The sequence below is a fragment of the Falco cherrug genome, chromosome 9 (genome assembly GCF_023634085.1).
Source record: "Falco cherrug isolate bFalChe1 chromosome 9, bFalChe1.pri, whole genome shotgun sequence".
NCBI lineage: Eukaryota > Metazoa > Chordata > Aves > Falconiformes > Falconidae > Falco > Falco cherrug.
In genome coordinates, this window is record NC_073705.1 from 45,003,606 (window position 1) to 45,027,916 (window position 24,311).

Genomic DNA, 24,311 nt, shown 5'->3' on the forward strand with positions numbered 1-24,311 from the left:
GATTTCTCTCACTCCCCTTAAAAGTACTTATGTAGAAACAGCCAGCAAAATCCTGTCTTCACTAAAAGTCAGTAAGGCAATACAACTAGGTATAACCTTCTTCAACCTGACCTAACAATGAATCAAAACCTCTTATGACTTTATAGCCAACTGAAAATATGTGGGGAACAAAAGCCTCCTAAGGAGAGGACCAAATAAAGTCAGCAAAGTACATTAAGTAACACTCCTTATTCAAGAAAAATTAAGCTTTACCCCTCAGCCAGTTTTGGATTTCTGAATTTATATCCCAATAACAACCATATTACTTTCCTAGTTTACAGGAGCGTATGGAACAGGAAATTAAGAGTTAAAGAGTCTCTAACCAGTGTTTTATCAGCTTTTACAGATCTGAAACTTAGGATATAAAGCATCCAGTTTCCTTCTGGAAGTATTCAGTGTTTAGGAGGAGACACATATACATAAACCCCATGTACATACACACACCCCGCCAAAAAAAAAACAAAAAAAAACCAAAAAGCAAGCTGCTGAGCAAGACCTACTTAAGGGACCCTGATACCTAGTTAAAAGAGTATCTCTCAGTTTTACAATTAGACCTCTCAATTCAGGAAAAACACCACCAAAATAATTTGCTTACAGTATCATCACCCTAGTATGTTCTATTGATAAATTTGAACTATTTTTTTCTAGTAAGTTGTCAAGCTGTTTGCATTCCAAGAGTAGCCTGAGCAGTAAGGCAGCATCAGCTGTCACGCTCTGCCTGAAAAAATGGGCACCCATCCTTGTGCATATCTAACCATCACCTTTTTTCTCCCCTCCCCAAATCAGAGCTCTCTTAATTAAGATAGATCTTAAATCTTCAATTAGGACTTCAAATGTAGAGGAACAACTCTTAATCTTGCCTTTCCCTTTTTGGAGACCCACACTAGACAGCACTAACAGCATTTTCCTACTGATATAACCTCATTCACTGAAGTCAGGCCACATCTTTCCAGACAACCAAGCACAAATGCTCATGTTTCCCCAGGCACTATTTGGCTCCCCCACCCCCCACCCCCTCCTCTTAAAAGGTTATTAAGAGACTTTCCTGTTGGTTTCACTTTGCATGCAACACATCTCCCTTAGGCAGGGTGTTGTGTTCTATATCTTACTGTTGCAACCAGTACAGGATACCTCCCTTGGTTCAGTCAGTCTCTGAAACTTTGTCCTCAGAATCTAGGCGTTTTGACCGAGTTTTCTTTTAGTACAGGCACAAGTATCAGAATTTTGTTAGGAGCCAGCTCCCTACAGATTTCAGAATTTGAGGACCAGCACACTGCTGTGTTCAGCCCCAGCATGTAGAAATCGATAAAGCATAGGAAATTGCTTAAGGAGACAAAACCCTCCCAAAAGGCTACTTACAGTTGACACGATCCAGAGATTTCTTCCTCTCAAGTACTACAGATTCTCATTCAGCTGTAAAAGTGCCAGGAACTAGACTGTGCTCTATGATCTTTGAGCAAAAGGAGTTGCAACGAGGTTCTTCACAATCCACTTTTTCTTCCCTATGATTGAAGAGTCTAAAAATACTAGTGTGTGACAAGACATAAAAACGTTTGGCACTGGCTGTAGTCAGTAGCCAACAGGTTACACTAACTGAACCACCTGAAGCAAGTGGAGATCAACAGCTTCCATCTGGGAAACAGCCCCCAAGAGCTGCCAGCCAGTGAAACTGTAAAACTTCGCAGGTATTTTTTTTACAGAGGAATATGCACTCTCTCACAAAGGAAACTGCAGCCAAAAAAATATTTATAGTACTCTTCAAGTCATTAGCGCAAGGGTACTAACACATTTCTATTAAAGACGGGGAAAGTGACAGCAGTCAGCTTATGAGGCTAGAATTTTATTGTTCATAAATCAATACATAAACATAGCATATTTACCATACATTGAAAGTCTGAGTTGTTAATATGAGCTCAAAACTTTCTTGTGCCCAGGAACTCACCTTTTATTCCAACACAAAACAACTGAGTTTGCCAAGTATAAATTTCTTAATGTTAAATCAGTTTCACTGATGGGAAACATTTCTTTTAGACCAAGCTAAACATACCAATTTGGAGAATAGTTCGAAACAGACTAAAGCATACAACATCATGGTAAATGTATGGTATTTGGGCTTACAGTAGGCCATCCTCGATTCCCCTTTTCTGTGCCAATTGTACAAGCTTGTTAGAGATGAGCACTAGGAGCTCTTCTGAAAGGTGGAGCTTCATCTGCAATACTGAAATTTAGTCACTGGCAGACAGACATGCCTCTATTGATATTCAACAAGTTGATAAATCTAGTATCAAAACAACGCAGCTATTATATCAAGTCAACATTAAAGTTCTCACGCGTACTCCAGAAAGAGACCAAAGTTCATATGGGACTAATGCCACATACTTTCCTTGTCTTGTCTCCTTTATACTTTTTGGTCACCTCACCTGTCAAATCCAACGTTTCGGACAATTGCTTAAACCTCTAAATTTCTGCCCAGGCAGAACTCATTACTACATATAGTGCCATATCCAACTTGTTTAGTTCTTCTTAACGTGTCACTAAAGTATAATTTATGCAATCTTAACTGAAAACTAATGCATGTCAACAGCATTTAATGAATGTGTCCTTGTCCACATATGGGATACACCAGTTTAGAAATTACCTCCTTTACTACGCAGTAACAATAAAAGAAAATAAAGAGTTGAACTGCTGTCAAACCCATTAAAAGGGAGATAGATTATTTTACCCATATATTAAAAATAATTTACTTTTCCAAAACAATGTACATCAGAAGCAGTTCACACTACTTTAAACATAAGAGTTGGAAAGTGTCTGAAGAAAAACTATTAAGTCTGAATCACATTGCACTGAGACAATATGCTGAAATGCTTTTAAACTTCTGACTTGGAGCAAAACTGCTTGTAACCATGATTTTTTATTTCGCATGTGCAGTTGGTAGGCTGTCAAGACAGCTGTGAAGAGGAGTCTCCCTTTACTTTCTCCTGCTGCTTCCACCACCAGCCAGCATGGTGGCCACCCGAATGAAGATATTCAGCGTATCTGTGTAAATACCCATGCACCTAGGAAACAGGAAATCAAAGTTAACACTGTTGAAAAGAAACAGTATTAGTGTTTCACACCATTATACTTAATTTTTAAAAGCCTTCATGAAGCATCTGTAACAAAACCCAACTGACTCCTCAGCCGTGATATGTATAAACCCCCCTGTATTTTTGCTTTACCGTACCCCCTGTATTTTTGCTTTACCATCTTTGTCAGCAGCAACTATTTACAGAAGTCTTGACAGACAGTATACTGTTCTCACACAGGAGTCCTCTGCTTTTGTGCTCTATTTTTAATCTGCGTATCTCCAAGAATTTTGAACAAGTCAGTATTATTCTAATTACAAGAAAGCAGAATCAAGGAGGACAACAATTCACCTGATACCTGACAGACAACATCTACATGCAAGCTCCTCGTTAGTCAGACTTGCTCCTTACTAAGTCAATTAATCCTTCTTTCCCTATCTATCACACTGCTGAAGCTTCTTTACTTACTGGCAAAAACTAGTAAATATTAAGTGACCAGGAAAGAGTTAACATTTTTTGTCTCGGCTGATACTGACAGATATTTTCAGAAAGCAGCTACAAATTCTCCCAGCAATGCTTTAGAAAACAAAAATACTTTTACAAAGTACTGCTGGAGGCAAGTGACACCACACATTCAATCTTCTTTCTCTCAGGCAGATGCTTTCAGTTTTAACTCAAAGAGCTATTTTCACATTGCATTTTTAAGTCCTGTGATTTTTCACATTTAGCAGCAATATACTTTTGAAAAGTAAACAAAAGGTCTGGCTGTAATACAGCTTGAAGAAAATTCTTACACAGACACTGAGACCAGCTGTGTTAACACAGAATACTTACGCATTGATTGGATCATATTTTGTTACTCCGTAATATGGAATAGTTTCTGCACGCTTGATAACATGCTGCGTATCATAGAGCAGGAACATGCCAAAGAGCACCAATCCACCATAAACAGCTACTGAATACAAGCCAGCACCAAAAGCAGAAGTAGGAGGCAAGAACATGGATCCTGGAGAGGAATATATAATAGCGTTAAAGAAAGCTGCTATGTGTATCTGCTACTTCAAACTGGGTCAAACTTCAGTTACTGCAGCACATGCTTTCTCAAGAAGTATTCAGTTCTCAATTTGTGGTGCATTTTTTATACCAAAAGTTTTAATACACAAGCTGAAGAGATCACATATACAATTTGATCCAGTGATTTTGAACACCCTAGGGAATCACGTGTACTTTTCTTCATGTGAAAGTACTTCTGTCCCTAGGGCTACAATAATGCCTAGAAACACATAAGGGAGAAGTACAAGTGGATCACGAACTAAGATCATGTTAGCTGTCTTCCCTAGTCACTGGCAGTAACTGAAAATAGAAGCCACCACTCTTGGCCATTTTTCAGATTAACACTTGCCAGAACTGTAACTTCACGTTTGGTTCCAAGATAAAATGTAACACAGTATTTTCTGCTGTGTTAGGGTTGCAAGGGCTATTTAAGGCAAACCTTAACTGGACAGGCCAGCCTGCAGTTAAATATAAGCTGCATCTTAGCACCTCAAGTTTTCAACCTATGTTATCTGACATTATTAAACCAGTATTTTACCAATTGAAGAAGCAAGTACAAAGCCTAAGCCTATTCCAAGTGGTCCTCCCATGTTCAGAAATTTTTCACTCGGCGCACACATGGCCACAGTTGAGAGCCCTCCAACGATTCCAGCGGTGTACCAGGCAGCTCTGATCAGCAAAGGACCACCCAAAAAGGCTAGAGGAGCCACCACTGCACCCATGACACCTAACCAAAGGAAAACAAGAATTAAGATTTGGAACAGTTCTGGTAAAAACACCACCAGACAAAACATTTTCAATTTTTTCCCAGTCAGATAACATGGCTCAAACTCACCCACTTACAGGACAAAACACCAATGCACTTGACTGTGCACCTATCTTGAAGTGAGCACAATGAATTAGCAACCTTAAATTCCATGACCTACTTTTATCTAGCTCTGGGAGTACTTCAGGGAACTGGTCTTTGGAAGAAAGACTAACAAAAGTCAACATATCGATCTGTTCAAAACAGAGCTGGTAAGAGATACTTAAGCGTGGACTCATCAGCTACACACGAGCACTCAACACTGAAAAGCAGGACAGTTTCCTTCTACAATAATTAGGCAAGCAAGTCGGACTTTTTGCTAGTCTTGGATGAAACCTTTATCTAGTCCATTAATATCACATTAGGTTATTTAACTTAGTAACAATCTCTGAAATAAACACAATTTCTTCTTGATAGAAACGTTAGCACGCATGATTCCAGTGCCTAACATCCATGTGTCTTTCATGAACCAGAAATTATTTCTGGCAGAACAGTTATGAAAAATTATAGCCATTGTTATTTGAACTAGGTATCATTAGTGAGAAACTGCTATGTACTCACAGCTTACACACCTGATAGGAAGATGCACGTAAGCAGCTGCAGTTTGATACTAAAATCTCATTTTTCTCATCAAGTTTTCAAATACTTTCCTATCCTGTACTGCTGAAGAACATTAAGTGCAGAACAAGAGTGCTTACAGAAGCTACAGTGCCAGAAAGCAGTCATAAAACCAAAGCGGCTAAACCCAATTAGTTTTATCCAATGTGGTATATACTTATCTCAAGTTTAACTTGAGCATGACTTTTATAAGATTATGAAAAATATTAAGAGTTGTGTTAAGGACACTTAAGAAGTCTTGCTGACACTGAGGAGCTCTCTGGTTTCTGAAAAGTATTAACTCTCCTATAGCACTATATAAAAAATTACCCTAAAGTCAAAGTTTTGTTAAAGAATCTGTTCCCACTGAAGCACAGACATCTCTACAATGAACACTAATCACATACCTGAATGCATCATCCAAGCCAAATGTTTAGCGGCTGGACTATTTTCATAGGATATAGACCTGACCAACATTCCAGCACCGATCATAGCTGCAAAAGTTGCACCTATTGCCTGTAAAAACCAACATCACAAAGCTCAAGTTAACACTAGGATATATGGTGTCTGTTCTAATCTCCTGGTCTAAAAATTAATAGCGTAATTCTGAGAAGAGCAACCTAATTGGTAATTGAAGCATTTGCCAATTTTACTTCTCTAAGATTACAGTCAGATCTTTGCATATTCTAAGTTGCAGTAACTCTCATTTTGTTTTTATTCAGCCTTCTAGGAATCCAAGTTGAGTGGTAAGACGGCAACAACTTCTTAATTGTGTAAGGTAAAAGAAAAAAAACATATAATTCTGCCCCTTACCCTAATCCTCATTAAGCTGCCTGAAACATTAGCTTTACTTTTTTTTTTTGTACGTTTCTCCACCAAAAGCCAATACTCATTTCACATGCTTCTTTTACCAGTGATTTTTAAACCTCATTGCCTTATCTTACTGTTAATTCCGACCAGAACCATCCAGTAGCTAGCAAACTGGTCAGAAATGTACAACTTCCATTTATCACCAAGGATGCATTATTAATTTAATCTCTATAAAATTATGTAAGTGTTGGCATTTAAGTATTATCGTTCTACTCCACTTAACACACTGAATATGTACGAGGCAGACATATTTTGTTAGCAGTTTGCCTGGATGGTTTGCCTACCAGTATCATTTCAGCCTTGGCAAACGGGAGACATCTCTCAAAGAGCTATACAGAAGAGCACAGGGAGGAGTAAGAATGCATAGGGACCACTGCCATTTTTAGAAAGTGACAGAAATAGCGTCTTTAGCCTCAGATGGCTATTTATAACAGCTTCTTACTTGCATATAGTGGGTAAGGATAGCATAGTATATTTTTTTTTTTCCTCATGTCTTTGACAAACTGTCAAAGCAGCAGAAGGTACATGTCAGCATGTAATTAGAATTACCAAATCTTAAGTCACGAAATATGATTAGGATACTTTAATAGCCTTTACGGGTAAGGAAACTAGCGTAAATGAAGTTTTGCCTTTACTTTTCATCAAGTAGTTTACACTTCACTTTTCTTGTATCAACCATCGCATTTGGGGTCATTCCACAGGAAGTGTTTTTATTTCTGTAACATGCTTACCAGCCAGGAGCCTCTTGTCATAAGGCTCATGAGTGCTGGAGATCTGCTCACTGCTACAGCAGAGAGTGCCGTCAAGCCAATGCTTCCCGCGAAGTACATGTAAGTAGAGCGAATTCTGTCTTTCACATACTGTGGCCAAATACTGAAAAATAAGCAATCACATATATCTGTACAAGTACCAGTATTGGAAGAAGACCAACTAAAAGTACGATAAAACTGTTAAATATATTCATAGATACAGATATAAGGGAGGTTTCATAACAGTAGTGTGGTCTAGCAACCTCTGCCTTACAGGAGGGGGCTGAACTTTCAAATCTTGCTGGTCTAACATAACTCTCTAGAAACACTGCAAGTTGCAGCTACTATTAACTACAGTTCAATTCTAAGGAGAAAGTATACATGGGAAACAGAATAAAAAACACTTTTTAACTATGGAAAAATCTGAGAATGGTGTCTATATAACAAATCGGCATAAGGAAAAATGTCTACAGAACGTGTACTGGGCACTAAACAGTCAGCTGAGCAGCTCACAAACTGCTGAGTCACAGTGCACATGATTATCTGACATTGCAAGACATGAATGTTATTTTGAAAGCTAACAATAGCAACAGACCTAGCCGTGAATGAGTTTCTGCAGTATGATTTGGTCATACTACGGACAGGAAGCTTTCCCTGCTAACATCAAACAGTGCACACATTTTCTTTCATTTCACCATTACTTCAAGGCTTGTGGAAAAAGTAAATATAGCTCTATCAGTGAAAAGCTTCTTATAGATACAACTAGCAAGCACTCAACATGAATGTGAATGGTCACTTCCAAATATAAATGCAGATGAAGTAAAGCAAAATGCCTTCAGCACCCATCTCTCTCGTGCCTGTGCCTATCACTAACCACCCTTTAAGATTCAGTAGCTGTATGGTTTTGCCATCACAGTGAAGTTTTTGTTGGCCAAAATGCAATACACAAAGTTTTAAGCAAAACAATTTATTAGAGCAAGGCTTATGCCAAGCTAAGGAGTGTGTTCAGAGAAGACTCTTTACAATGTGCTGTATTAAAGTTCAATGAACAGTCTCACAGGAACACCAAAGTGGTCTTAACAATGTGTTTTACAGAAGATTACCTGTGGCATACCTCATAAGACACGTTTATATACTCTTCAAAGATACACTTCAAATTTAGCAAAGCAAAGAAACTCACTTAAGTCAATGACCATTTAAGTTTGGGTAATTAAGCTTCTCTTTCAGTTACATGCTTTAAAATCCTACAAAGAGTCGAGGGCTTTCCATTCAGTTTAAAAAAAAAACAAAACAAGATGTAAGCTGTGTGTACACTGGGTCATACTAGCTAAAAAAAGGAACAGATACAAAGAGGAGGGAGGTTCACTTAACATACTCTTTACTTAAAACAGTAAGCCTTCTTACTTACACAGCTCTTTCAATAGCTCCAATCTCACTGGACATGCCCATTCCATAGTAACAGAGGGCCCCCAGGCCAACAGCAGCTCCTCCAGCAACAACAAATTTCCCTAGGCGATCAGCTGTATAAAGAAAAAAAAAATCCACACTCATGTATGCTTTTTTTTTGGATTGTTAATAACATACTCAACATGAGTAGCTGTTATCTGAAATGGCTGATCCATGTTAGGCTTCTTTCTTAAAGCTCCCCTTAACTTGATGTCATTGCATTACCAGTTCTCAATGAACTACGCGTGAAAAAACGCTACATTCCCACTACAAATGCAATATAGCTTCATAAAATGGAGTAAGAAATAAGAAACCAACTAGGAACGTGCCAGGTTTACAGACCTTCATTACAGTGACATGAATTCCAACACAAAACCAATTAACAGGTTCACCAACAGAAGAGTTCACCTGTCAGCTGATTTAATATACCATTTCACTATCCAACTCACTATAAAACAGGAGAAAAACTAGACATTGTGTCCTTTCCTCTCATTTATCTGCCCTTAATGCTTGTTCCTTTTCAAGAGCTCTTTAGTAGCAACTAGATCCAAATCAGTTTAAAAGGAGATTTCCAAAGCTCATGGGCAACAACACATGATTTACCATCAGTTTCCATGGTCTGATTTTCAGACATACTGCCTGCAGGCCACATAGGAGATTACTGCTACAAATACCAATCATAAAATATTATTTTAACTGAAGAGCAGCTGAAACCAAATACCTACAGATGTATGACTCTCCAAGACTATGCTTTTTCCTAAACCATAGGCAAGAGACTATCTAGCTAATCTACATATATCCCATTTGCCAATTCAATGCTATTATAGGACATTCACCAGTCTGTTCTACTGAACACTGCTAGCTAAAAAAATCCCTTTTTTGTTGACTGAAATTACGATTCACACTAGATGTACTAGCAAGCATAGTAAGCCAATGCCTCACATAACTGTAGCACCGGATTTTTGTTTTTTTTTTGGTGAACTGTGCATGCTGTGGAAAAAGCCTTCCTTTAAACAGTATACAAAGTCAATGTAGCAATGCAAGCATTACCGTATTTTTTTAATATCTGCAATCCAATATCCATTAAGAGACAATTTGTCTTAATCGCTCTCAACTGCAGCTTGAAGTAGAAACAAGAAATTTCTCTATACTATTACACATTTGGAGCTATAAAGTTTACAAGGAAAGACAGACAAGCAAAGAAACTGCCTCCAGCCATTTGACTGAGGTGACTAAGCAAACTTACATGAAACAATATTCTCAGCCTCTTCAATGGTTTGAAGGAAGCCAATTCCTTTGATGAAGTTTTAAGTTAAGCTTCAAAGTTCCTCAGTATTTAAAGCAGAGATACACTACCTTTAAGTGCAGTTTCTGCAGATGGCTCAAATGCTGCTTCTTTAATTTCCTGGCCAATTTTTCCACGCCTTATACCCGTTCTTACTCTGGTGGCATAACACTGTTAGATTCAAAAATAACGTAAGAAAGATTCAGTGAAATAAAACAGAAGACATTTCCTACCAATTTACCTGCTACACTTACAATTGCTACGTAGTCTCTTACTTACCTGTGCTTACCCCCCAGAGACATGAAGCAACTGTGATCAAAGGAAACAACTGCACATTAAAGTTTAGGAACCTTTGTGAATAGCATTCATACATTCTAGAAGTACAGAACTAATGCAGTGAATTTCAGAAGCTGAAGCTTTCAGTCTGCATTTCTTCTACCCTAGGTCCACTGTACTAAACAAGTCCATGAGACTTGTTTATTTAAATGTAAACACATGCTCTTTTTTATTTTGTAAAAAAAAAAAAAAAGAATATGTTTTGCTTTCTATGTAAAAACTCTAGGTAAACACGTAAAAAATATTCTCGTACGATACTTATACTTTACAGATGCTAAATCTGGAAAAGCAGCATGCAGTCTTTTTGTTCAACTGTAGCCTTGATTTACGTAACAAACCTTGAATGAAGGCCTGTAAACTTAAAAGATTTTTAAGGTTGACAAGCTCCAAATAAATGTAGCATGCTGCTCCAACTCTTACTGAACTGCAAGAACAACATAGAATATTTAAGTTCAGATACAACTTTCGAAATTTCCTGGCCATTCCTGAAAAGGAATTTCTAAATTATTATACAGGCCCCTGAGCAACCAACAGCTCACTCACAGCAATGAGTTTGTTTTAACATGGAAGCCTAAAATCCGCAAGCATTGCTATCACTAGCCATTAGAGCAATGAAATTCAGGAAGTTTACTACAGCACTTCAGTTTTGTTGTGTTTTGCAACTATCAAAACCTAGCCCAATGTTTTAATTACATAGCACTCGCGACAGAAATAAAACCACAACACAAAAAACCCCACCACCACCCAACAAGAACACACACAAAACCCAAACAAACCCCAAAACACCTACAAACTCAGAATGCTTAAAGCAGTTTTCTATCCTTAAGAGGAAAGATAAGAATTTGCCATTGGAAAGTTCACCAAGATGATGACAAAAGAGCAAATGCCTCCTAACGGTTGCGAGTTACCTGGGCAGAAAAGAGTATACGAAACATCTTCTCTCAACAAAGAATAAACAGTGTCTCAGCATAATGACAGTCCAGTTTTTAAAATTGCTGGTTGGACTCATGACAGTTCTGCCATAGTTCAGAAATTGCTCTAAACTGGGCCACAGCTCTAAACACATATTGGGACTAAAATCTTCACAAATCAAGTTTTTACTTTAATATTATATTTAAGAATCTTACTCAGAAACAGGGAGTTAGAAGGTCAGACAAGAATTTCTGCTCCTTCCAACTTACAAAGTAAAGGCTTGCCCCCTTCTAACTACCTCCTTTAAGTGCTTTTTTTTTCCCCAAAAAAACTTTAACAGATAGTCAGCCACTGGAACAGAAGATACTACTTCAATTAATAAGATTAATTAAGAACCCTGTTTTTTGATTAATGTTCTTCCTTCAGTAAATTAGAGCAGGTACCTCAAACAAGTAGAAGGTCTATGATCATTCAAAACAGGTACTCCGTGCAAAATGATTCATTTGGCAAAACACTCAACCCTTTAAAATACCAGCAGTCAAAACCATTAGAAAGAGAACTACCTTACCTGGTTAGGCTGCCACAGTTTGTATGCTTTTATGTTGGAGTTCCTTAAAGCTGGGGAAGCCTGAGTAATGCTGGGCCGGATAGTATGGCATGGCAATGCCCTCAGGCATACTAGCCTTGCGGCCAGCATGGTTGCTTAGATAATTTAACACACTGTGTTCCTGCAAGCACAAGAGAAAATATACCTTATTATTTTGTTACATGGTTTTCAGAAAACACTGTACACTTATCCTCAACCACACTACAGCCAGTAACAGTAATGGTGTTATCACTGGAGTACCGTAGTTAAGAGCCAGAACCTTCTCATAAACATGCAGTTTACCTGTTCTACCTGTATGCCTCTATTTCCATCTGAAACTTACCCCAAACCAGGACATACCACTTTTCATACACACAAGTTACATCAAGACTTTTTATCTACTTATGTTTCAGACACTTTGGCAACTAGCTTTCATTTTCAGACATAACACTGCATCAGTACTCTTGCCCTCCAAATAAGCGTTCAAAAAGATGCTCCAAACTCACTTAAACTTCATCCAAGTATAAACCCACACGAATAAAGCGCGTAACATATGTGGTGGGAAATGTTTTGGAGAGATTTTAAGCTATCCTTTGAAGGTTCAATTAGGTTTATGGACACAGCACTCAGTCAAGGTCATAGCCCAGAACCCAACCGCAGGTCATCCTGTGCAGTTTTGATTGGAGAATGACGGCATTCACGGGCAAACTGACAGCATAAGCAAACATCAGCCTATGTATTGTACAGGTAGAATCAAAACTGCTAACTTACTTCCACAGATAGTGCAGACATTACACAAAAAAAACCCCCAAGTCCCTGTGATTACACATACACCTATGTGTGCGATTACGCACAACTTATTATCATAAACCAACCCAAGTACCAGTAATTTTTTCTCTAACTGTTCACTGCTTACATGTACATGTCCAATATAACTTAAGTGCATTCTAAATAAAGGGAATTTTGAACACGCACAAGAAACGAGCACCCACAACACTGCACACCTAGCATTAACCACAAAGAAGCGAAACTGAGAAAATAATCCTGTTGCTAGAAAAAGTTGCTCTGCTCAGTTAGGAAATCCTGCTTGGCTAAGTGGGAGTACTTTCAGAGACACTACCCCGCTCTTCCACGGAGATGATACAGTTTACAGGAATTTATAGCGACAACTGTACGATTTCGATTTTTATTTTTCTGAAGCCGTTACTTCAAGCAAGACGTCAAACATTAGATTAACAACAAAGCTAAACAACAGCAAAGGACTACAAAGAAAACACCACCAAGTCCCCAGTACAGTAAGTGGCAAACGCAGCACTAAGGAAGCCACTGCCGCACCACAGCACGAGGAAACCCGCTGCTGCCCGGGCGGGGCGGGGAGGCGGCCAGGGCCCACCTCAGGCCTGGGCCGGGCCGCGGGCCCCCCTTCGCTCTCGGCCCGGGCCCGCGCCCCGCCGCTGCGTCCCGGCGAGACGCCCGCACCCGGCCCGCGGCCGCCCCCCGCGCGCACCCGCGTGCCCCTGCGTGGCCCCCGCGTGGCCCCCGCGCACCTGCGTGGCCGCCGCTCGCCCGCTCGGCCCCGCGCGCAGCACACCCGGAACGCCGCCTCGGGAGCAGAAGTGACGTCAGGCTGCCCCGCGCGCTCCCGGGGACTGGCTGGCTCGCCCCACGTGACCCCAGAGCAGGCAAACGCCATTGGTCGGGGGAGGCCGGGTGAAGTGACGCGTCGCTCCCCGGCAGCCATGTTGGATAAGAGCAGGGAAGGTTCTGGAAGGCGCCTGCGGCGGTGCTCTGCCTTGCGCAACTCTGCGTGTCGCAGAGCGTAACTCGGGCGCTGCCTGCGGCGCAGCTGCCGTTCGCACCGGGGGGGCAGAGGCCCCCCCCCTTTCCGCAGGGGGACGGCGGCCTTGCCGTGCGAACGGGGCAGCCGCCCGCACCCCTCGCAGGGCCGGGCAGGGCAGGGCGCCCCCGCGGGCCCATCTGCAGCCGGCCCCTGCCCATAACTGTCGGGCAGCAGTGGTGGGGAGGCAGGGCCGCGGCCCGCCCTGCCGCTGAGGGGGGCTGCCTCCCGCCCCTGCGGGGCTGCGTGCCTCCCGCCGGCCAGGCCGCTGGGGGGGGGGGGGGGGGGGGGCTGCCTCCCGCCTGCCAGGCCGCTGCTCCCGCCTGCCAGCAGGTGGCACGAACTGTGTGAAAATACCCGAGCGAGGCCGCCGAAGTTCACTTTACTTCCAAGGATTATAACAATCCATTTTGTGCTCTGTGCGTTCCCCCCCCTCCATTTTGTCTGGCGCGCCGCTGGCTGACGCAAGGGTTTGCAACGGCAAGGGGGAGAGACCTGGCGGCCAGTGCGCCTCAGCAGGCCACCACGGCTGAAGGTGTGCCAGGCGGCGGGTGGTGGTACGGCCCTGTGTCTGCGTGGCCTTTTTGCCACCTTTACTATTCACTGCATGTGAATTTAGGTAAAGTCTTGCCCTTCTTAAGCTGTCAGAAAGTTCAAGGCCTTTCATTTGCTTTTCTTCATGGCAGAGTGGTCTAGTCTGAGCTGGGAGGCAAATCTCCCCCTTAGTTAACTTCTCCTTGGAGTTATACCTCTCTTCCGTGTGGATATATTAACTTGCTTTAAGGCAGGTGCCCGCATGCCAGATAAGCACTACATTGTATACGTGAATTGCAGAAATGGATGCTTCCAGCCCTAACCCTAGCCTCATCCTGGGCAGAGCCTTGCAAGGGCACTCCGGCCCTTACAGGGGTTACGCTTTTCCCCTTTTGGCTAAACAAATTCTCTACCGATAGCTTCTTTCCAGCCTCACTCCAGCTGGAGTGCTGAGCTTTTTTCCAGGCTTAACCCTAACCCTCAGCTGAGCCCTAGGAAAGACACCGGCAACCTTCCCGGACTATCAGTTCCTCAGGGGAATATTGTTTTTGCAGCCTTTCTTTTTATTTGGCAGCTCAAGTCCAACTGGAGCTCTGGCTTTTCCTTTCCACCAGGCCTAAGCCTAGGCTGAGCCAAAGGCTTGTGACATAGCTCAGTCCAGAGCCTTAATATTACTGGGAAAAGAATTCTTTTGGCAGCCCTATTTCTCCTTTGCCAGCCCTTTTCCAGCCCCATCCCAGCTGCGTATCACACTTTCTTGTTCTCTCGAGGCTAGCGCTAATCCCAACCCTTGTTCGTGCTATAAGCCAGGCACTACTGGGAAACAGTGTTCTTCAGGGAACGCAGTAGCCCTGTGTTTGCTTTGGGAGCCCCTTTCCAGCCCCCCCTCTAGCCACAGCTCTAGTTTCTTTCAGCCTTAACGCTACATATGGGCATAGTTCTTCACAGCCAAGTAAAACAGACTGAGAGAGCCTTGAGCAGTATCAAAGACAAATATAACAAAAAAAAAAAAAAAAAAAAAAGAAAAGGGTGTTGAATATAGAAATAAGTACAGAAATAGAATGAGAGTTACGGATACACTTTTGAGGACTGTGAGGTTAGCCTTTCTGTATCTTGGAGCCTCCTTGTTTAAACTATAAGAAAGGAAATACAGTGTACTGCTAGTTCACAAAATGAAAGTCAGGTAAGAGAGATCAGATGTGGGAGAGGTCTAAAAGTACACCAACACATAGGACCTTGAAGAAGAATTTGAGAAGAATGAAGCAGAAGAACGCATGACAGAAGGGTGAAAATTCCACCAGAGGGGACCAAATTTGATGGGATTCAGGGTCTGGTTCTTACTTACTCTGATGCTTGTTTGCTTTCCTTTGGAGTAAATGAAAATCCAGAGCTTTGAAATCCATTGCTCCAAGGTCTCCTACAATGGAAGAAAAAAATGGCAGTTTCAGGCCACAAATAACATTGTTTAGAGACTTCTCATGTTTATTTCAGAGTTTGCAACGCTCTGTAATTGTTAGGTACTAATGGAGTCATTATAATAATTAATATTTACATTTATAATTCAGTTGTTAATAGTCATCATTTATGCAAGAAATCAAACTTATCTCTTACTATGACATATAATCATGTAAAAAAGTCTCCCGGGACTTTCAAATAAGATCCTCAACCCAGCTCTGTCCCAAATTGTTTCTTAAAACAGATAGTTTTGCCAGTAGCAACCCAAATCCACGCAGGGCCCACACTGCAGCAAATTCAGCTGTTGAAGCTTTTTTACAGAAACTTGTCTGCTAGCAGATGCTCCTTTTCTACTTGATGGTCAATACATGTAAATGCTGTAGCTCGTGAAAGTAGTGCATGAGTGGTAAAACCTCAACATAAATAAGTCCCAAACCATCTAAGAATTTTTCAGTTAAAACCAGCAGGTTGGATCCTATCTGCTGGTGCCACTGTAGCAGTACTGCTTCTCTCAGACAGGAAGGCAGCAGCTTCAGTCGCTGTGCCACCTGGTATTACTGCAGAGCTTCAAAGCAGCTGGCTGTGCTTTTGCAGTAGTTCGGGCTCATGCTGACAAAAGCATGGAGAACAGCATGACAGTGAGGCTTGTCGGTGAGATGGCAGCCAAATGCACACATAAAAATGTGCTTTTTAACTCCAGTGCACTGTTTCTTCATGGGATTGTGTTCAAACGCACTGTGCAGCCAACACTCGGGTCTGGGTCCAGTGCTGTTTAGCATCTTCGTTAATGACCTGGATGACGGGACAGAGTGCACCCTCAGATTTGCAGGTGATACAAAACTGGGAGGGGTGGGTGATGCACCAGACGGTTGTGCTGCCATCCAGAGGGACGTCGATTGCCTAGAGAATTGGGCAAATAGCGTCACGCAGTTCAGCAAAAGGAAGTGCAAAGCCCTGCACCTGGGAAGGAGCAACCCTGTCCACCAGCACAGGCTGGGGCTGCCCAGCTGGAGAGCAGGATGGCAGAAAAGGCCCTGGAGGTCCTGGTGGACACAAGCTGAACGTGAACCTCCAACATGCCCTTGTGGCAAAGACGGCCAGCAGCATCCCAGGCTATGTTAAGCAGTGTTGCTGTAACTCAAGGGAGGCGATCCTCTCCCTCTGCTCGGCACTGGTGAGGCCACACCTGGAGTGTTGAGTCCAGTGTGGGGCTCCCCAGGGCAAGGAAGATTGTAGAATCACAGAACGGTTTGGGTTGGAAGGGAACTTAAAGATCACCTGGCTCCAAGCCCCCTGCCACGGGCAGGGACACCTTCCACCAGCCCAGGTTGCCCAAAGCCCCGTCCAGCCTGGCCTTGAGCACTGCCAGGGATGGGGCACCCCCAGCTGCTCTGGGCAGCCTGGGCCAGCGCCTCACCGCCCTCACTGGGAAGAATTTCTTCCTAATATCTAATCTAAACTTACCCTCTTGCAGTTTAAAGCCGTTCCCCCTTGTCCTATCACTTCCTGCCCTTGCAAAAAGTCCCTCCCCAGCTTTCCTGCAGGCCCCTTTAGGTACTGGCAGGCTGCCCTAAGGTCTCCCTGGAGCCTTCTCTTCTCCAGGCTGAACCACCCCAGCTCCCTCAGCCTGTCTCCATAGGGGAGGTGCTCCAGCCCCCGATCATCTTCATGAGTCTCCTTTGGACCCACTCCGACAGGTCCATGTCCTTCTTATGTTGGGGGCCCCAGAGCTGGATGCAGCACTCCAGGTGGGGTCTCACCAGAGCAGAGCAGAGGGGCAGAGTCACCTCTCCTGACCTGCTGGCCACGCTGCTTTTGGTGCAGCCCAGGGTATGGTTGGCTTTCTGGGCTGCCAGTGCACATTGCTGGGTCATGTTGAGCTTTTTGTCAACCAACACCCCCAGGTCCTTCTCCTCAGGGCTGCTGTCAGTCCATTCTCCACCCAGCCTGTATTGATACTGGGGGTTCCCCCAACCCAGGCATACTGGGCATACTGGAGACAGTCCAGCAAAGGACCACAGAGATGATTAAGTGACTGGAGCATCTTTCACGTGAGGACAGGCTGAAAGAGGTGGGACCGTTCAATCTGAAGGAGAGGGGGGCTTAGGGCATTTTATCAATGTGTATAAATACCTGCTGGCAGGGAGTGAGAAGGAGCTAGACTCTTCTCGGTGATTTCCAGTGACAGGACAAGAGGCAATGAACACAAACTGAAATAAAAGACATTTAGCTTAACCATAAGGCTTTTTAATATTTTGTTGTTGTTGTTGTTACTATAAGGGTGACTGAACAGTGGAACAGGTTGCTGAGAGCATTGCAGAGATTGTCGAAAGCTGACGGGACACAGTCCAGCAGCCTGCTTGCACAGAGGGCTTGGCTGAGGTGACCTCCAGAGGTCCCTGCTGACCTCAGCTATTCTATGAGTCCATGAAGCATTAACATAATGCTGATTCCTGAAGGATCTGAAGCACTTCTGTTTTTCAGGACTGATATGCACCAGTAAGAGGTGTTTGGCAAAGAGTAAACATTTTCTCCAGGTGGTATGTAAAAAACCTCTGAGAAACAAAAATACCAAAAAAGAAAACCCGCAAAGGTACTGTTTTTCGAAAACAGGTGAACAATTCCTCAAAAATCAAAAGTATAAACAGGAAAACTTGTACTGACATAAGAATTTCCTATAATTTTAATAGGCCATGTTTTCACCTACAACATGTTTTGCATTTGCTGGAAATCGTATAGTTCCCTAGGTGGGATTAAGTACAGTTTGATATTAAAGGATTAATGTCTAACTAGAAATATTGCAAGATCAGAAAACCATTGTGAAGGGACTTGAGTATCCCAAAAGGATGTGTGAAATTGGCACGGCAGGCAGCAGGGCAGGCTGCAAGCCCTGCCTCTGTGCCGGGCAGGAGCCAGGTGAGGGAGCAGCCCTTTGCCTGCTTCCCAGCCTTGCTAGTTCCCAGGAATGAAATTTCCCGTAAGTGGCAGCTGCCAGGGCATAAGGGATGGCAGTCTGGCTGCCGTGCCCAAGGGGGACAGCTGATCTGACTGCCTGACTCCAGAGAGAGCAGTCCAAGCTCCCCCTCCTCAAGTCTTACATGAGAAACATCACCTATTTTACAACAATAAAGTCACTCTCTTCTTAGAGATAAATGGCTTCTGAAGGGATTTTGTTGTCTTGCCATGAAAGTGAGGATCGCGAGCAGCGCAGGCATCTTCCAGGAGATACCATGTGACATATTTTCAGCCGTGTGCTCTGCCTTGCCAGCCACCTGAAGCGGGACAGTAAAAAATTCTTTATGTTTAGCCCCGGCGCAATCCTGAGCCACAACAAGCCCGCTGTTGTGTTAATAAATAGGGTCAGTGTCAATTTTGAAGCTTAAGCTTTTAACTCTGCAGCTCTGGCATCCTTCTGCAGAAAAAGTCATCTGTGTCAGTTGTTCACATGGCTGCGTTCATCGACAGAAAATAAATAAATCTGTAGTTAGCACAGTTTCTCCTTGGGGTAAACTTTGCCATTGAAGTTTTTCAAATTATAGCTGAAGAAAAATATTTTGAAGGTTTTCTGGCTGTGCTGACTCTAGCACTCCAGATATCTCTCCCAGCAGATTACAGGGGACTTTTAGACTTAGTCTGTTCCTGCTATTCATGTGACAAACGCATATTCATTAAGCATCATGTTCTTATTTTAGATTAGATACCATAAAACAGCGCAGTGCGGAGGGAATTTGGGGAGACAGTACTGATGTCTTTCTCAAAGCCTGGCAAGAAAAAAAGGCCATTAAACAGAATATTACTTTACCACGGAAGAATAAAGTATTTGGATATAGCTCCTTCCATGCAGGATTCTGAGCAACAAGAACAGGCTGGGATGTGCCAGAAGCAGAGCAGAATTAGTATTTTCTACAGTTGTGAGAATTTTTGGGGTCTCGGTTTATTCAGCCAGATCTTAAAACATTTCAAAGAGGTGGTTGCTTCATTGCAGTGGTACTGAACAGTGCTGACACTGACGGTAGTGTCTTTACTCATTTCTGTTGCAAAGTTTGCACCTCATTAGTTTTAAAAAGCGATGTACTGAAATTTGGACTGCCCCTTTTGTATTTTGGGGACTTGCATGTACATTTACATTAAGCAAAAGTAATTTCAATATAGTAATATTCATCTGGAATTGGAGAAAAACTTTGTGTGTGTTTGTGAGGGAATTCCCTACGTACTGTCATAACAAGCATCGGCTGTAAGGAATTTCACGTTTTACCCATCTTGCTGAAATAAAATTAATAGATTGTGGGAGGCATTCCTGGTATAATGTTTTCTGGGTTGTTTAAGAGATGGCTGGATTTTTGTGTGTGTAAAAAATGGTGTTTTGAGCACAACAAAAATAGCCTTCTGTAGTTACTGTAGACATTTAAAAATGAATTTATAGATACATTTGTGTAAAAAAATAATTTAAGAATAGAAAACAAACAATATATTTGTTTACCACCGCTGAAACATCCTGAAAACAAAAGTATACATCTTGAAGAACAAAAATAGTAGCTGTGTTTTAAAGTGTATTTTCAAACTGCTAGATGTGTTCTGCCTGTTTTCGGTACTTTTCATGAAAAAACCATGCTATGAGTACACATCAAGTTTGCTCTGTAAGTACTTGGCAAACTTAAGACTTACTAAGGAAGAAGTCTTTCAGGTAGAATTTATGGAAACATGCATGTTTATGGGAGGAGCAAGTTCTCTTGTTTTTGTTGTTTGTTTGTTTGTTTTTTTCCAGTCAATACAATGTTTTCCTTCTTGGGCAGGCTAAAGAAAGGAGCATCGTATCAAGCTGTGGTGATAAAGAAGCTTTTGGCCTTCAAAGCCCTATGGGAGGTGGGGTGGGGTGGTGGAATCTAAATGGCCGGATCTCCTGGATCCATTTTTTTGATCGTTCATATTGAGGCCCTATTTTGTAGAAATTGTGGGATTCATTCTGGCCTAGAGAGTCTGTAGCCATTTGAACAAATCTTTTTCCTTTGCCAAATGTTAATGCTAACCTTTATCAGCTACTAAAATAAACTTCAAAATTCAGAAGTTTGATATCAAAGTCTTACATTTCCCATTAATTATGTATTTTACATATAATTTGGAAAATGAAAGGTAGAGCATTCATTTCTATTCCTGAATTTAACGAAGGTTAAAATACATGAAGGTATATAAACTTGCAGTTCAGTAAATCACTTAAGCTTGCGAGTAACTGTGATACGACTTGGAACAGCACTGTAATGTATTTAACTTAGAGCACATGCTTAGAACTGTTGCTTTAGTGACTCAGGCATAGTGCATTGGTTACTGAAGTACTCAGAGATAAATGAAGATGAGTGCTTTGATGAGCAAGGACCTGACATTGTACAGTTATAAATGAATACAGAAGATACAACATTTTGTTCACTGAAGATTCTATTTGAATAAATTGCACATAAAAGGACATTTCTTTTTCTTGATCCATGTTTTAGAGTCTATAGCATGAATTATTTATTTACATCAGATGATAAAAAAAGCTAAAACAATTTAACAATGTTTTTCAATGAAAGGGTGAAATCTAAATTTACAGCATGAGACCTCTCCTCCCAAGAAATCGTTATTCATTTTGTTTAAATACAAAAAATACTCATTTCCCTAAATGCCTGTGAACTCTATACTGCAGCAAAAAATGAGCCGTGGCTTTTCCTAAAACTGCTGTTTGTGCTTTCTAATTACTTTTAACATGCAGGCACTGTTCTTCTGCAACTTCTTGAAAAAAACCCAAACCCCAAAACAAAAACCTCTTTGAAATTCAGTAAGCTTTGATTTAAAGTGATTGGTTTCCACCTGGATGGAGTGAAATTTTCTTCTTGGGAAGTTTATTAGTACATTAAAAGATGCAAATTAATTCATAATTCTTTCAGCTCATTCTCTTGGGAACAATTACACAAGGAATTTATTAATGTACAAGAAAACAACAGTTAAAAATCTCAAAGGGCAACAGGGGTGTGGAATATATGAAAACATTTAGACATAGCTAATAGTTGAACTCGGTTACAATAATAACAGTTCGTAAACCAATTTTAATTTTTCTTTATTTGTAAACTGATAACAACCATAGGGTGCAGACAAGGAATCAAAGACCCTGGCAAAATGAGTCTACAGTCAAAGGCCTTGTTCTAAATGAAGTGCTGTGGAAACACAGTCTGAAGAGGTGAACACACGCTACCAGGGCTTCTAGGATCACAGCCAAATGCAAGGCTTCAATCAATTCACCAGTTTCAATGTCTCTGACGTATACCATTCCATGATGATTGCATACAACACTATCAGTTTCAATGTAAGCCCCTGCACTCTGATAAATAAGCCAAATATTTCCATCTGGATAATGAAAACCCCTCAGGATCCAGTTAATATTTGATGAAAAGACAGCAAACATTTGCTTTTTAGACTTCTTTGATGCACTTATTTTTTCTCCTTTTAGTTATGGTGCTAAACAACTCAGCTATTTTCCATTTTTTCTTTTCATAATTTATCTGGCATGCTTTTAATGTTACATATCTGATGAAAATTTCAAATATTTTTACAATCAGAGTCATAACACAGGCTATCACCAGGATACCTGTAATTACTCTTGGCTATCTGCTTCCAGCACTCCCTGACATCTGACTGTCACTGCAAACACTGAGAGGGAAACACATATTCTCAAAATATGGTAAAAGAAGCATCACTACTGAGGGAAGTTTGCCCTTAACTGGGGCATTATCCTATCTTAAAGAATTTGCCCTCTTTTAACTTAAGCACAGCCACATAAACATAATATACAGCGATCAAGCCTCTGCTGACCAATACCCGTTTCCTTGAGGTCTCCACGCTGAAGGCCTAATCATAGCTTAACATACTGGAGCAAGACAACATAGAGGGACGTCACCTGAACTCAGAACAAAATTAGATTATGGATATGCAGGCATAAAATAACTTGTATTAGGCTTGCTCTCATAATACCTCTCTCTACAGACCCTAAGGAGTACTGTTTACAAATGGAAAACGTTTAAATTTGAAAAAAATAAGATGCACTACAAGTATTTCTCTCAGTTTTGAGAACAACATTATACCTGAAATAATAAAAATCTAAATAACATGGATTGGCAAAAATAAATTCTCAAGAAGAAGAGTGAGCACAGTAGAACTGTGGTACATAGAAATCACCCAGGGAGAAATCCAGGTTCTAAATACAGCAGTGTTTATTGTATTTTCTAGTGACAGTGGGCCACTTCCCAAACTTCCTCAAAAAACCTCCCAGATTCCAAGACATTGTTTTGATGATGTATATAAAGGAAAAGAGGTTTCTACTTGCTGAAAAATAGTACTGTTGAAAATATTGGTTGAATTCCTGTCCTGCCCTGCTCCTGCAGCTGCCTGACTGGATGAAAGTATTTCCTTTTGCCAAGCTAAAACAGGCAGTTTGCTTCCAGAGGAGCAATTCTCTCGCACAGTTCAGTTAAGGCTACTGAGAGAAATCAGGGGTTATTACCTATCTAATGCATCATTCTGTATATCTAAAAGAACATACAGACTTGCTGGAAAAAAAGGAGTAGACAATTTATGCGTAATTAATTTGACATCCCTATGCAAACTCAAGTTCCACTAGCCTCTTTTAGCGAGTTTGTTTTCTGCTGGCTTCTGCAGGAGGCCAAAATCCCCACAACCTGGGAGAGAAAGAGATGCCAAAGAATCAGAAGCACGTTTCTGAGTGAGAGTATTGACAGGGGGCCGGTATGGTTAAACAGTTTTCAAATGCAAATTTAACTATAGGAATAGGCAAGCACAAGTTGTTTTGCTGAAGGCAGGAGAATTACAGTTATTTTTCATGTCACGTATATTTTTGTCCTCAAAACACCCCCAAACCCCAACAATATCAAAGACTTTGGGGGAAGGTTAGGCTGTATGAAGAGGCGTGTATTACGCTGTGGGCAATGAGGTGAGGCCAGACCAGGCTTTTTATAACCAAAATTTTCATTCTGTAAGACTTTGCTTCAGGCAAATATGTGAAACAAAATGATGGCATCAATTTGATTCTGAAGTCATGTGCCTATAGGAAAAAGCTCTGAATTAACTCCACTTGGGATGGCATTTCTCTAACTTTAAGGACAAAATGGACAGAAATATTCCATGTCGCCATTGAAGTGATTTCTTACAAGGCTAGCACCAAGGTTCAATGGCTGAGATCCCTCAGTTGTTGCCTTTTTGGCAGCACACCGACAACGTCAGCCTAGCATAAATGTAAGTGCCAGATCCACTTTGTTTCCTTTGAAGTGCACAATCTGAAAGGATAAGGGTAAAGCCCTGCAGAAAACAGTGTCAAAGTTAAATATCATTGTTCTCAAGAAATTACTTCAGTAGCTATTCTAGTTAATCATGGTCATTCCCTATCTATATAGAGTGGACGGAGAAAGAAGCGTCACAGAAGGACAGTCTTTCCAAAGGAGTTTCCCCCCTTTAGGTAGAGAGGCCTGGGTTAACATAAGAACTCAGCAGGCTGCAGATAAAAAGGGTGAGAGCTTCTCTAAACATCAGGCTCTGGGTTTGGTTAAGCATCTGGCCCTTAAGCATTGTAGCCGTTCAGAAACCAGCTGCTGATTACTTTCAAAACAAAACCTGTGATGTAGATGTGTGAAACCGTGAGACACTGAAGGAAATCACTTTGCAAATGCAGCGATGCCTCATTGATCCGGCAAATTCACTTAG

At 41.6% G+C, this 24,311-nt stretch overlaps 1 protein-coding gene across 1 annotated transcript; it reads right to left on the reverse strand.

The window, feature by feature from the left end:
• Nucleotides 1-1,858: 1,858 nt before the first annotated feature.
• On the reverse strand, nt 1,859-13,424 carry GHITM (growth hormone inducible transmembrane protein). Its single transcript, XM_055720627.1, has 9 exons — nt 13,291-13,424; nt 11,726-11,885; nt 9,981-10,080; nt 8,587-8,698; nt 7,161-7,302; nt 5,967-6,075; nt 4,696-4,884; nt 3,939-4,110; nt 1,859-3,095 (listed from the first exon to the last, which is right to left on the reverse strand). Exons 2-9 carry the CDS (start codon nt 11,852-11,854, stop codon nt 3,008-3,010), a joined length of 1,041 nt encoding a protein of 346 aa, XP_055576602.1. The 5' UTR covers nt 11,855-11,885; nt 13,291-13,424; the 3' UTR covers nt 1,859-3,007.
• Nucleotides 13,425-24,311: the final 10,887 nt, after the last annotated feature.